Genomic DNA, 15,178 nt, shown 5'->3' on the forward strand with positions numbered 1-15,178 from the left:
AAGGAAGTGTTTCCAAGGTCCCTGAAGGCTTCCCTCAAGAAATGCAATATTAATGTCAACATGTGGGAGACCCTCATTCAGAAGAAAACAATTTGGAAGAAAGTCCTGTCTGAAGGTACACAATTCTTTGCAAACACCTGATGGCAAGAGGAAGTACGGAAGAGGAACAGGAGAAACAAATGCCAATGATCTCAAGGACAAGGACTAGTTCCACCTCCTGAAAGCATCTGCCAAACATGTTGTCAAAGATGTGGCTCTAGGATCGTGCTCATCAGCCACACTAGGATCCATAGAACCAATTATCAGTGACACAGAATTTCCGAGATAGTTAGTCATTAGTGAGTGATGCTGCTGACAATGACAAAACATCCCTCCTACACCTTACTTCATTCACCACAACTTCCAGCATCATGCCTGAGAACCTCTGTATCCTCTGTCTTGGTCTCTGAGCCAGAGGTCTGGACCTCACTTTCCCACATAGTACTTTTGAAGTTCTCGATGGAAGTGAGTAGAGGCTACATTCAAGAAACATGTTCCTGATCAATATTTGAGTGCTAAACATGCAGCTTTCTGTTTTAATCTGTTTAGATCATCATAATAATTGATTAGACCTGAGATAGATGTCAAATCCACACTTTCAAACAGGTCTTATGGAAACAAAGCTCATTCAATACCAGCTTTCACCCTTTCATCAGCAAAACCCCATCAAAGCTGTTCAAGATTGTGCTGCATCACAGGTGAACAAGTTCCATTGTCATTCAATGCATGCACAGTTTCAGCAGGGGTCACTGAAAAGTAATCAGATCAGTACAGTAAACCACAAATAATTTTTTCTTCCCCACCCCCAAATAGTTGCACAGGAAAACACTATGCCATACATCTATCCTAATGGAGACTGACATCGAAGTTTAGAATTTTTCTGAACTTCACTGTACAATTCTGAGCTTTCGGATGTTTTAACATAAAATTAAAAATTTGTGAAATGTTTTTAACTATAATACATCATACCGTAATTAATCAATTTATCTCCATTGAATCAGTCCTGTAACTATATTTCTATGATTCTTTGTCTCTTTATTTTTCTGCCTTCCTATCATTTTTCTCTTCCTCTTTAAGCCTTCAGTGTCTCATGCTCTCATTTCTAGCTCTGTATTATAAAACAAGAAACTGGCAACATCATGTGGTGAGTAACAGAAACTGCAGAAAACATTTCTTGATCCATGTTGTAACTCTGGTTGTGAGTTGTTTCAGTGTTTATAGCTTGCTGGACAGTGAGACTTTGAAGTGCCAACTATCATCATGTTTTTTATGGCACTATTAACAATCACATTACTAAATCTGCAATTCATAAAAACCTTTATTGCTTCCTATTATTTGTAACAGCAAGTAAAGAAGTGTTCAGAGCATTATAAATCTCAATGTTGCCGTATTTCTGTTAATCCCTCTCCCCCAGTTCAGAAGGTAATTTGGTTCAGGTTACACTCTTGAAACTAAAGCAGATAATCTAGTTGAAATTCCAGCTCATTCCAGCTGTGCTTAGTTCAGTAATTTGTGGGACAGCCCATCTCTCAGGATCTTTTAAATATGAGATAGTTAGAATTCTAGCAGTGAGTTCAGGAAAAGCCTTTTTTTCATTCAGAAAGTGTTTAGAATGTGAAACGTTACCATAGCGAGTAGGTGAGACGAACAGCATAGGGAACTCTATAGTTAAATGCATGAAAAGAAGAGAAGGTTATTCAGAAACGAGTGGAAGGTTATTGAAGGATGTGAAGAGCTGATGTGGAGCATCAGAAAATGGCCTGTTTCCATACCGTACATACTCTACAACTCTATTCGACAGGCAATGCTGGATTGATTGATGAAGCAACAAGAATCTTATTTTGTTTTTGATTCTCTCAATCAATTGTACTTTCAAGTGAGACCTACTCAATTTCCAGCTAAGGCAAAATCCCCACAAGGGGTTACAGGGTTGGCAGGGGTGGTTCTGGATAGGATGGCTTTCAAAGTAGCAGTACAGACTTGATGGGCCAAATAGCTTCTTTCTGCACTGTAGGAATTCTATAATCCTATGCAAGTGCCATGCTCAATGACAGTAATTAGCAACCCCCATATGAGGGTTGAACAGGTTGGACTCATTTCTACTGGAGCTAAGCACAGAGAAGAGCGATTTCTCTTTCTCTCAGAGGATTGTGAGACTTTGGAATGCTCTGCTTCAGAAGGCAGTGGAGCTGGGGTCATTGAATTTAAAACAGAGGTGAATCATTCTTGTTAGATAGGGGAATTAAGGGTTATTGAGCGTAGATGGGAATGTGGAATTTGAAACATACTGATCAGCCGTGATATTTTTGAATGGTGGAGGAGGCTCAAGGCTCCTGTTTTGTTTGTCTGTGTGTATGAAATAAGATGAATAATAAAGGAAACTTCATTGACAGCCTATCAATGACAAAGTAAAGATCTAAACATGATCCTGTTTTCCTCTGCTCTTTTAGTATCTATATAATTGTCTATAAGTTGAAGAATGCAAAATAAATCTTCTCTTGAAAAACTAGCTGATTTATTAAAATAAGTGTAATCATGCATTCTTACATTTGTCAGTATTTCATTCCTTTGCTTGTCATTCCTATATTTTGTTGCATTTCAATCAGCTTAGAGAAGTTTAGCAATGAACACTATAATTTTTGCAGGAAATAGCAGAAACTTGCAGCTTTTACAAATGTGTTCTATATAATGATGATTCTCTTGGCTTCCAGTGAAGTTCATAATTGCTGATGTTGTTACAGAGTTGTAGATTGGGGGAATATGGAGGAGGAAGTGAGACTTTCCTATTCAGTAGACCAGAAGATACAAAACCTCTAGCTCAATCAATTAACAAGTAGGTGGTTGGGTTCAGCAGCTGGGTGAAGGCTGACTACGCTTCTTTGTTGGCATCTCATCCTCACAAAGGGGAGGAGGTGCATGAAACAAGGTGCCATGTGGGACTCCAGGATCTCCAGTGACAATCACCCAGTGGTTCAAGTCTTCTTCCGCTCGATGGCTATCATAGAAGGTGTTGGCAGTGATTTCATATTCTCTTCCAAATGCAGTCCTGTAATAAAATATTTCCAAGCAGTTTAGGTTTGACAATTCAGTCCTTTGTCATGTGTACTGAAAGATTTTCTTCTTCATCAAAACATTAACAGGAACAAAATCTGAAACAGGAAAATATTAACAGGAACATATTCAACCTGGAGCTTGGTGACCAATGGTGTTCCACAGGAATTGGTTCTGGAACCTCTGCTCTATAAGATTTTTATAAAGGACTTGGATAAGGAAGTGGAAGTGCGTTAGTAAGTATGTCAAAGGTTGTTGGAGTTGTGGATAGTGTGGAGGGTTGTTATATGTTGCAACAGGACATTGACTGGATGCAGAACTGGGTTGATAAGTGGCAGATGGAGTTCAAACTGGAGAAGTATGAAGTGATTTAATTTCAATGCAGGATACAGGATTAAAGGCAGGATTCTTGGCAGTGTTGACGAACGGAGGGATCTTGGGGTTCATGTCATAGATCCCTCAAAGTTGCCACCCTAATTGATAAGAGTTGTTAAGAAGGCGTACGGTGCGTTGGCTTTCATTAGCAGGAGGATTGAGTTTAAGAGCCACAGCTTATGCTGCAGCTCAATAGAATCCTCGTTAGACCACACTTGGAATATGGGGGTCGAGAGTGTGTTGCTGGAAAAGCACAGTAGGTAGGCAGCATCTGAGGAGCAGGAGAATCAACATTTCATTCATAAGCACTTCATCAGGAATGACGCTTGTGGGCCAGGGGTGCTGAAAGATAAATGGGAGCGGGGTGTGCGGCTGGGGGAAAGGTGGCTGAGAATGTGATAGGTAGATGAAGGTGGGCGGTGAAGGTGATAGGTCGGAGAGGAGGGTGGAGTGGATATGATGGAAGGAAGATGGACAAGTCAAAAGGGCGGTGCTGAGTTGGAGGCTTGGGACTGGAAATGAGAAAACTGGTGAAATCCACATTGATCCTGTGTGGCTGCAGAGTCCCAAGGCAGAAGATGAGGCGTTCTTCCTTCAGGTGTCAGGTTGTTAGTGTTTGGCGATGGAGGAGGCTCAAGACCTGCACGTCCTTGGTAGAATGGGAGGGGGAGTTAAAGTGTTCGACCACGGGGTGTTGAGGTTGGTTGGTCCGGCTGTCCCAGAGATGTTCCCTGAAACCATCCACAAGTTGGCATCCAGTTCCACGATGTGGAGGAAACCACATTAGCTGCAATTGATACTATAGGTGATGTGTGTGGATATACAGGTAAATTTCTGTTGGTTATGGAAGGATCCTTTGGGGTCTTGGATGGAGATGAGAGGGGAGGTGTGAGCGCAGGTTTTGCAGTTCTTGCATTGGCAGGGGAAGGTTCTGGGAGTGGGGTGTGGGGTGTTGGGGGGTATGGATCTGACAAGGGAGTTGCAGAGGGAATGGTCTCTCCAAAACACAGATAGGGTAGGGAGGGAAATATATCCCTAGTGGTGGGGTCTGACTGTATGTGATGGAAGTGGTGGAGGATGATGCGATCTATCCAGAGGTTGGTGGGGTGGAAGGTGATGACCAGAGGGGTTCTATCCTTGTTGTGATTGGAGGTTTCAGGTTTTTTTTAAACAATACACACCTTCAATTGCACCTCTGCCCATGAACCCCACCTCTCCAATCACAACAAGGGCAGAATTCCCCTGGTGATCACCTTCCACTCCATCAACTCTGGATACAACGCATCATCCTCTACCACTTCCGCCAACTGCAAACAGACCCCACCACTAGGGAAATATTTCCCTCCCACCCCTACCTGCATTTCGGACAGACCATTCCCTCTATGACTCCCTTGTCAGACCCATGTCCCCCACCAGCCCAAACTCCACTCCCAGAACTTTCCCCTGCCAATGCAAGAAGTACAAAACCTGCACCCACACCTCCTCCCCCTCATGTCCATCCAACGCTCCAAAGGATCCATCCATATTCAACAGAAATTTGCCTGTACTTCCACACACGTCATCTACTGTATCCATTGCACCCGATGGGGTCTCCTCTCCATCGAGGAGAAAGAATGGCAACCTGCAGATTGTTTCAGAGAACATCGCTGGGACAGCAACACCACACAACCCAACTGCCCCATGCCCAAATACTTTAACTGCCCCTTCCACTCATCCAAGGACATGCAGGTCCTGGGACTCCTCCATCGCCAAACCGTTACACCCGACACCTGGAGGAAGAATGCCCCATCTTCCACGTTGGGACCCTGCAACCACACGAGATCAACGTGAATTTCACCAGTTTCCTCATTTCCCCTCCCGCCCCACTTTATCCCAGTCCCAAGCCTCCAACTCAGCACTATCCTCATGAACTGTCCATTTTCCTTCCATTACATCTGCTCCACCCTCCTCTCCAAACTATCACCTTTCCCCCACCTTTATCTACCTATCACATTCCTAGCTACTCTCTCCCTAGCCCCACCCCCCTCCCATTTATCTATCAGCCCCCCCAACCCACAAGCCTCATTCCTGATGAAGGGCTTACGTGATTCTCGTGCTCCTTGGCTGCTGCCTAACCTGCTTTGCTTTGCCAGCACCACACTCTTTGACTTTGATCTCCACCATCTGCAGTCCTCACTTTCTCCACACTTGGAATATTGTGTTCAGTTCTGGTCATCTCATTATAGGAAAGATGTAGAAGCTTTAGAGAGGGTGTAGAGGAGATGTACCAGGATGCTGCCTGGACTGAAGGGCATGTCTGATGAAGAAAGGTTGAGAGAGCTAAGGCTTTTCACATTGGAGTGATAAAGGATGAGAGGTGTACAAGATGATGAGAGGTATAGATAGAGTGGATAGTTAGAGACTTTATCCCAGGGTGGAAAGGCTATCACAAGGAGGCTTAATTTTATGGTGATTGGAGGAAGGTTTCGGGAGATGTCAGAGGTAAGTTTTTTTACAAAGAGACTGGTGGGTGAGTGGAATGTCCTGCCAGTAGTGGTAGTAGAGGTTGGTGGTGGAAGGTGATGACCAGAGGTGTTCTATCCTTGTTGTGATTGGAGATTTCAGGGATTTTTTTAAAACAATACACACCTGCAGATTATTGGCGACATTTAAGCAATTTGTGCTTAAGCAACACATGGATGATCACACAATGAAGGGTATGTAAGTTAGTCTGACCTTAGAGTAGAATAAGAGGTTGGCACAACATTGAGGGACGAAGGACCTGTACTGTTCTATGTTTTATGAAGTGGAGGTGACTTATTGACATATTGGGAATTGGTAATTAGTTAGGAGACAGGATAATAGGATTTCCATGCATTTGGAGAGGCAAGGAATGTTAGGGATAAGTCAGCATGTCTTTTTCATGTGAAATCATGTCTCAAAGACTTGATGCGAGTTTTATGAGGCTGTGACTAAGAAGATAGAGGAGGCCAGAGCAGTAAGTGTTGCCTACATGAATTTTAGTAAAGACTTTGACAAGGTTCTGCATGGTAGATTGGTTGGTAAAGTTAAATTACATGGGATTCAGGATTCTGGATTCAAAATTGGCTTGATGGTAGTAGACAACGGATGATGGTGGAGGCTCGTTGTTCAGACTGGAGGCTGGTGACCAACAGTGTTCCACAATGAGCAGTGATGGCTCCACTGTTGTTCTGCATTTATATTAACGATTTGGATGAGAATTTAGGAAGTATGGTTAGTAAATTTGCAGATGACCCCAAAACTGGTGGTATAGTGGATAGTGAAAAAGGTTATCTGAGATTACAAAGAGATCTTGATCAATTGGGCCAGTGGGCTGCATGTGACAGATGAGTAAAGTAAAGTAGCTTTTATTTGTCATTCCTAACAGATACAACTGAGACAGTAAAAATGAGACACTGTTCCTCCAAGACCCAGGGTGCTACATGGACAGCACAAACAACACAATCGTACATGACATAAAGTGCAGAAGAAGTGCAAATCATACAAGTCACAGTGTAACAGAGGAATGATAAATAATAGACATTGTTCTAGCAACAATTCAATGTCGTGCCAAGAATTCCAGATGGGAAAGAGTTTGATCATACTGCGTTAAGGAGCCTGATGGTTTGGGGGAAGAAACTGTCTAGCCATGAGAGACTGAATTCTCCAGTATCTTCTGCCAGATGGCAGGAGGGAGAAGAGCTTGAGTGAGGGGATGTGTGGAGTCTTCTACAATGCTCTTAGCCTTTCGGATGCAGCGTGTGGTGTAAATGTCTGTAACGGAGGGAAGACAGACCCCGATGATCCTCTCATCTGTCCTCACTATCTGTTGGAGAGTCTTATGACCCGGTTGAGGTTTAATTTGGGTAAAGGTGTTGCACTTTGGGAAGATGAACAAAGGCAGGACTTATACAGTTAATGGTAGGGCCTCGGGGAGTGTTGAACAGAGAGACCTAGGGATTCAGGTACACAGTTCTTTGAAAGCCGTGTCACAGGTAGCCAGGGTGGTAAAAGAGGTGTTTGGCACACTTGCTTTCATTGCCCAGACTATCGAGTAGAGGAGTTAGGACACCATGTACAGGATGTTGATGAGGCCATTTGTGGAATACTGTGTACAGTTTGATTGTCCTGCTTGAGGAAGGACTTTTTTTTTAGAATCCCTACAGTGTGCAAGCAGGCCATTTGGCCCTTTGAATCCACACTGACCCTCCGAAGCGCATCCCTCTCAGACCCACTCCCCTTCTATATCCTTGTGATCCTGCATTACCCATGACTATTCCACCAGCCTACCCATCTTTGGACTGTGAGAGGAAACTACAGCACCTGAAGGAATATCCCAGCAGGCATGGGGAGAATGTGCAAACTCCACACAGACAGTTGTCAGAGACTGAAACCGAACACAGGTCCCTGGCAGCCCTTTATTAAATTGGAGAGGTGCAGAAAATATTTACAAGGATGCTACTGGGACTGAGTTATAAGGAGAGGCTGGATGGGCTGGAACTTTTTCTCAATGGAGCAGAGGAGGTTGGGGGTCTATATAGATGACCTTACTGAGGTTTATGAAATCATGAAAGGCATAGATAAGGTGAATAGGACAGGTCTTTTGCCTTGGATAGGAGAGTTTAAAACAAGAGGGCATATTTTTAAGGAGAAAGATGTAAAAGGGACCTGAGGGACAATCATATCACACAGAGGCAAATGGGACTGGCTCAGTTTGGGACGAGTTGGACTAAAGGGTCTGTTTCTGTACTGTATGAGGATGACTCTATAAGTGGCGATAATAGTTAGATACACAAGTTGACAGGATGTGACCTGTGGTATGCCCATGGATCTATATTGGTGCTTCAGATTTTTAGCACAATGAAGCAATTTGAGATCCGTATAAACAAGTTTGCTGATAAAACAAGTTAGGTGCTACAGTAATTAGTGCAATTGGGCACAGAAAATTGTAAAGGGAAATTGTGACATTAAATGAGTGAGAAAAACAATAACAGGTGGAGCTCAAAAGTTTAGAAATGTGAGATTATCATCCTCTGATCCTGACAGATCAGAATACTTTGAATATATGTTCAGAATACATTAGGAACTATGCACAAAAAGAGAAATTTTATGATCCATGAGAAAAAAATTAAAAGTTCATGGACAGATGTATTAAAAAATTATTTAGAAGGCTAATTAAATTGTAGGCTTTAGCTTGAGGAGACTATGACATAACAGAACCCCTACAGCATGGAAACAGGCCATTCGATCCATCAAATCCATATGACCCCCCCCCCACCAAGAGCATCCCAACCAGAAACACTCCCCTACCTTATCTTTCTATTTCCCATGGCAAATCCACATAGCCTGCACATTATCCCCCCTCCCAATATTGGCAATTTAGCATGGCCAGTGCACCTAACAGGCACATATTTGGACTGTGGGAGGAAACTGAAGTACCTGGAGGAAATCCATGAAGGCATGGGGAGAATATGCAAACTCCATACAGGCAGTGGCCTGAGGGTGGAATCGAACCTGGGCTCTTGGTGCTGTGAGGCAGTAGTGCTAACCACCGAGCCCCTGTACCACCCCATGTAAATGTGTAAGTGAAATTATAGTTTGTTTGACTCCGTCTGAAGTACAATGTTCCGTTCTACACCATGCTTTAACAAGGACACAGTGACCTTGAAGGGTGTGCAGCACACATTCATCTGGAAAATGCTGGAGTAAAACAATTAATTTAGAACAGCAGGTTCCACAGGCTAGGCTACAACGTCTTTGAGTATAAAGAATTAGAGGATGATTTGGTTGAAGCAGTTAAAATGATCAAATGAGTTGATAGCATTATTAGATCAAAATTAACTTGAGAGTCAAGAACAAAGGTGTAATATCCAGAAATGAAGAACTAAATCATTCAAAGTTGACATCTTGAAGTGTATGTTTACATAAAAAGTTGTGGGAATATGGAACACTTTCCTGAAAAAGCTGCTGAACAGAGTTCAGCAGAATATTTTGTGATAATGTTCAGTTTTGGGGCTGATGCTGTTCCATACAGGCTCAGGAAGTCCAGGATCTGCTTGTTGCCAATTCAGTTCTACACTTGTTGGTCGCTACTTTAAAATGCACAGAATTTTACAATAAGACAAGTGAGGCCAAGTGTCAGCGCAGGTTTTGGGAGGTGCTGCAGATTGGGAAGGACTCAGGGACTCAGTTTCGATTCCAGCCTCAGGCAATTGTCTGTGTGGAGTTTGTATATTCTCTCCATGTCTGCGTGGGTTTCCTCTGGGTGCTCCAGTTTCCTCCCACATTCTAACGATGTGCAGGTTAGGTGAATTGGCCATGTTAAATTGCCCACACTGTTCAGGGATGTGTAGTCAGGGGTAAATGTAGAAGGGGGGGGGTGGAAATGGGTCAGGGTGGACTTTTGGTTCCACGCTGTTCGGGATTCTACTCTGAGAACTTTGGTAATTAATAAGACCATAAGATGTGGGAGTAGTATTAGGCCATTCAGCCCTTTGAGTTGCTCTACCATTCAATCCCAGCTGATATGTATCTCAACCATATTCTCCTGACTTCTCCCGCAACCCTTGGTCCCCTTACTAGAACCTATCTGTCTTGGTCTTAAATACACTCAATGACTTGCCCTCCACAGCCCTCTGTGGCAATGAGTTCCACAGATTCACCACACTCTGATTGAAGAAATTCCTCAGCTCCTAGTCTCTCTTAATAATTAATTAATCTTCTCAACTCTATCCAGGCCTCTCAATGAGATCCACTCTTCTCCTTCTAAACTCCACCAATCCAGAGTCCTTAATGCTGGCCCGTGAGACCAAGTAATGTTGAAGTTGAAGTACAAGAGGGTATAGCACAGCTAGGAAGTGGTGAACATGGATCTACGAGGGTAAATAGGGGAAATATAAGGTTACCACGTTATTTTAAAAGGAGCTGATTGGCCAGAACCAGCCATATAGTACACATGGCTGTTATCGACAGTTTGAATAAAGGTGATTATGATGAATTCACTGCAGGATTTTGAACCTGAATTGAGGAGGTTCTACAGAAGTATGCCATTTTTCTCAAGGAACTCAGATTTGTTGGAGCTGTTGCAGGATGGGAATCAGTAGCTATATTCTCAAAGAAGAGGGACTAAAATTACAACTAAGGGAGTTCAGAGCTTTGAAGGACTTGGTGACTGAAACTGGTATCATATCTGCTCAGAGGACTATTTAATAAATCTGAGCTAACTACCTCTGTTATACATGCTATTTATTGGGTAATTTATAGTTTACATTAAATGCAATTTTCCTGTTTACGAATTTTTAATTTATGTTGATTTCAATTTGATTCTTAAATCAAATGTAAAAAATGAAGTCTTGGTTTTCTCAGGGACTGTTTTATAAATGTAGTTCTTTCGTTTGTTGGTCTCTATAAGGACCATAACAAATTCAAAGCCGAGAGTGATAAATTTTCGTTCTGTATGATTGCTGGAGGTTATGAAATCAAAGTGGGTAAGGTGGAGTTAACATGTAGATCATTGATTATCTAATTGAATACCACACAGCCTTGAGAAGCTAGATGGCTTGCTACTTTTCCTGTTTCGTTAGTGACACTGCCATTTAGTACAAATAAAGTCAAACCTCACAAATTATTTAATTATCCATCAGATGGTCCTTTGGTAAACAAATACTTACCAGAAAGAGAACTTCTGGAGAGCTGCTAAAGCCTGGTTCGTACGAACATGGTTGATTAGTACTTTTACATTTGCCTGGCAAATCAAAAATAATAACATCACAACCTTAATAAAACTGTAACAAAAGCAAACAAATTGGTTTATAGGTTTACTTCTAGATGGACAGAGTTGAAAAGCAGAAAGGTTATATAAAATTAATGAGAGGCTCAGTTGAACCACATTTGGAACCTTACAACAGAATGCTAACAAAACTGGTTCTCATGGTAGAAGGAAACCATTCAGTCTGACAAGGCTCTGCCAGTTCTCAGCCTGAGTAATACAACTAGTCCCACTTGGAGGGCTGTGCACCAGTCTGGTTTGCTTATTAGAAAAATGATATAGAGGCACCGAAGAAGTGGAAAGAAGACTTGTAACATTGATGTCTAACCGGAGAGATTCTCTCTCTCAGGAAAGGTTGAACAGATCACGGCTCTTTTCATGGGAAAAAAAAACAGGAGGCAATAAGTAAACAGGATATTTAAGAATAATGGGAGTATTCACTGGGTAGGGGTAGAAAAGATATTTCCATCTGTCGTAGCCCAGAATGATAAATTAGTCACAAGTAAATCCAGTAAGGAACTTGGGAGTGATTAGAATGTGGAACTCAGTATTACAAAGCACAGATGGTGCTAAATGTACTTAAACAGAAGCTAGATAAATACGTGCAGAAATAGTGAACAGAACAATATACTGAATGGATTAAAGAAAGTAGGTGACAGGAGGAATATGTGTAGTCTAGACATGCAAGGTGGGTTGAATGGCCTACTTCTCTGAAACCTAATCCTCTACAAAATAAGAAATGCAATACATATTTAAAGTAGAGTATAATATGGACCAATAGCCAGGAAAGACAGCTCCCCTTGTATTCTACTGGGAAGATATTATGGGACTGAGAGCATTGCTCATTATAATGAGTTTAGAAAGACAATTGTTAATACAGACTGAGACCTTGAAGCTGAGTCAATGCAGTTAATTTATTTGATAACATGGGATTTGTTTTTAGATAGAGTCACAGAGTCAGAATGATGTAAAGCACAGATAAACACTCTTCAGTCCAACTCGCCTTTGCTCACCTTATATCCTAAATTAATCGAGTCACATTTGCCAAAATTGACCCATATTCCTCCAAACCCTTCCTATTCATGTACCCATCCAGATGCCTTTTAAATGTTGGAATTATGTCAGCCTCCACCACTTCCTCTGGCAACTCATTCCATACACACAGCACCCTCTGCGTGAAAACGTTGCCTCTGAAGTCCCTTTTATATCTTCCCCCCTCTCACCCTAACCCTATGCTTTCTAGTTCTGGAGTCCAGGGAAAAGATCTTGTCTATTTACCTTATCCATGCCCCTCGTGATTTTAAACCTCTATAAAGTCAACCCTTAGCCCCTGATGCTCCAAGGAAAACAGCCCCAGCCTATTCAGCCTCTCGCTGTAGTTCAAACCCTCCAACCCTGGCAACATCCTTGTAAGTCTTTTCTGAACCCTTTCAGGTTTCATAATATCCTTCCTATGAGAGGGAGACCGAAATTGCACACAATACTCCAAAAGTGGCCTAACCAATATCCTGTACAGCCATAACATGACCTCCCAACTCCTAAACTCAATACTCTGACCAAGAGGAGAACATACTAAATGCCTTCTTCATTGTGGTTCTGTTCGCCGAGCTGGGAATGTGTGTTGCAGATGTTTCATCCCCTGTTTAGGTGACATCCTCAGTGCTTTGGAGCCTCCTGTGAAGCGCTTCCCAAGCACTGAGGATGTCACCTAGACAGGGGACGAAACGTCTGCAACACAAATTCCCAGCTCGGCGACAGAACCACAACAATGAGCACCCGAGCTACAAATCTTCTCCCAAACTTTGACTGCCTTCTTCACTATCCTACCTACCTGTGATTCTATTTTCAAGGAACTATGAGCCTGCATCCCAAGGTCTCTTTGTTCAGCAACATTCCCCAGTACCTTACCATTAAGTGTATAAGTCCTGCTCTGAATTGCATTTTCAAAAGGCTCCTTCTCCTCTGCCCATTGGCCTATCTGATCAAGATCCTGCTGTACACTGAGGCACACCAAGCAACTTCTTCACTGTCCATACACCTCCAATTTTGGTGCCATCTACAAACTTACTAACCATACCTCCTACATCACATAAAAATGATTCATATAAATGATTAAAAGCAGTGTACACAGCACCGATCCTTGTGGCACACCGCTGGTCACAGGCCTCCAGTCTGAAATGCAACTCTCCACCACCACTCTCTGTCTTCTACATTCGAGCTAGTTCAGTATCTAAATGGCTAGTTCTCCCTGTATTCCATGTGATCTAACCTGGCTAACGAGTCAACCATTCAGAACCTTGTTGAACGCCTTACTGAAGTTCATACAGATCACGTCCACTGCTCTGCCTTCATCATTCCTCTTTGTTAAATCCCAACTCTATTCTATCTTGGAAACAAATAAGCAGTTTAAAGTATAACCGTGTGGAAAACCTGACATTCTTAACTCTTTCCTCAAACTTTGTAGACTAAAAGTCTATCTGCGATGACACAGAGGCGGGTAAGAAAGTGAGTTATGAAGAGGACATCAGGAGCCTACAAAGGGATAGAAGATAAAGTGATTGGACAAAGAGCTGGCATTACAATGCAAGAAAGCGAAATTGTCTATTTTGGCAGAAATACTAAAAATAAGCATATTATCTTAATGGTGAGAGTTAACAGAACTCTGAGCTGCAGAGGGGGATCTGGGTGTTCCAGTGCATTTTTGTACCAGGTGAGTTGGCAGCTACATCAACTAATCAGCTAATGGAATGTTACCTTTTATTGTGAAGGAAATTGAATATAAAGGTTAAGAGGTTACGCTTCAGCTAAACATGGTATTAGTGAGGTAGTACCTAGAGTACTGTGAACATTACAGGTCGTCATTCTTACAGGAGGATGAAAAATGCATGGGAAGCATTTCTCAGAATATTTATTTGACTAGTATTCGAAATGAGCAGACTGCGTTATAAGAAGAGACTGACTAGATAAGCCTGTATCCTCTGGAGTTTCGAAGAGTCAGAGATAACTTAATTGAAGCATACAAGATCCTGAGGGGACTTGACCGGATTGTCATTAAAAGGATGTTTCCTTTTGTGGTGGAATCTAGAACTAGGGGTCATTGTTTAAACACAAGGTGCCGCCCATTTAAAACAGATGAGGAATTATTTTTTCTCTCAGAGGACTGAGTGTCTTTGGAATTCTCTTCCTCATTTGCAATGGATGTAGAATCTTTGAATATTTTTAAGGCAGAGGTGGATAGATCTCTGATTATCAAAAGGATGAAAGATTATTGGGAACATGCAGGAATGTTGAGTTGGAGGTTAAAATCAGATCAATCATGATCTTATTAAAGGATGGAGCTGGCTAGAAGGGTGAAGTGGCATACTCTTGATCCTTGTTCATATGTGACTAATGTCAGAAGAGATGCTTCTGCCACTGCCCACCAGTATAACAAGCTGCACATCTCTTTTCACACACCCCCCCTCCACCCTCTTTAAAACAGTAACCAACGAATTCCTTGGATTTCTATCAGCAGAATTCAGAACAAGTCACATGACCTTTGTAAATTCTTCACTTTATTCTAAACTAAAATACAATTTCAAAACAGAGCTAGCTTATGTGTGAGTTTTGTCTGGGTGCTTCAGTTTTCTCCCGCAGTCCAAGGATGTGCAGGTGAGGTGGATTGACCATGTTCAGTTGGCCGTGGTGTCCAGGATAGGAGGATTAGCCTTTGGAAATGCAGGATTTTAGGGTTGGGAATATGGGTCTGGGTGGGATGATCTTCAGAGGGCCAATGTAGACTTGATGGGCTAAATGACCTGCTTCCGTATACACCTTATCAAAGCCCTGCATTCGTAGTAATGTACAGTCTGGTCGACTATGCTGGAGGCTGTGAAGTAGTTGAGGAGTACAAAGAAAGGTAATACAACATAGTCATGATCAGAGAGGATAACATCTCTTAATAAA

The 15,178-nt window shown here is 42.3% G+C and overlaps 1 protein-coding gene across 7 annotated transcripts in view; it reads right to left on the reverse strand.

Annotated features, from left to right (window-relative positions):
• Positions 1-2,596: 2,596 nt before the first annotated feature.
• cfap161 (cilia and flagella associated protein 161) overlaps positions 2,597-15,178 on the reverse strand; it is a 121,559-nt gene continuing 108,977 nt past the window's right edge. For all 7 annotated transcript variants that reach the window (XM_060853077.1, XM_060853083.1, XM_060853080.1 and 4 more), the window contains 2 exons: positions 11,136-11,209; positions 2,597-3,085 (listed from right to left, as the gene is read on the reverse strand). In XM_060853077.1, coding sequence (XP_060709060.1) covers positions 2,887-3,085; positions 11,136-11,209 — 273 coding nt within the window. In that variant the 3' untranslated portion in view covers positions 2,597-2,886. The remainder of the gene's footprint in view (positions 3,086-11,135; positions 11,210-15,178) is intronic.

Source organism: Hemiscyllium ocellatum, chromosome 39 (assembly GCF_020745735.1).
Source record: "Hemiscyllium ocellatum isolate sHemOce1 chromosome 39, sHemOce1.pat.X.cur, whole genome shotgun sequence".
NCBI lineage: Eukaryota > Metazoa > Chordata > Chondrichthyes > Orectolobiformes > Hemiscylliidae > Hemiscyllium > Hemiscyllium ocellatum.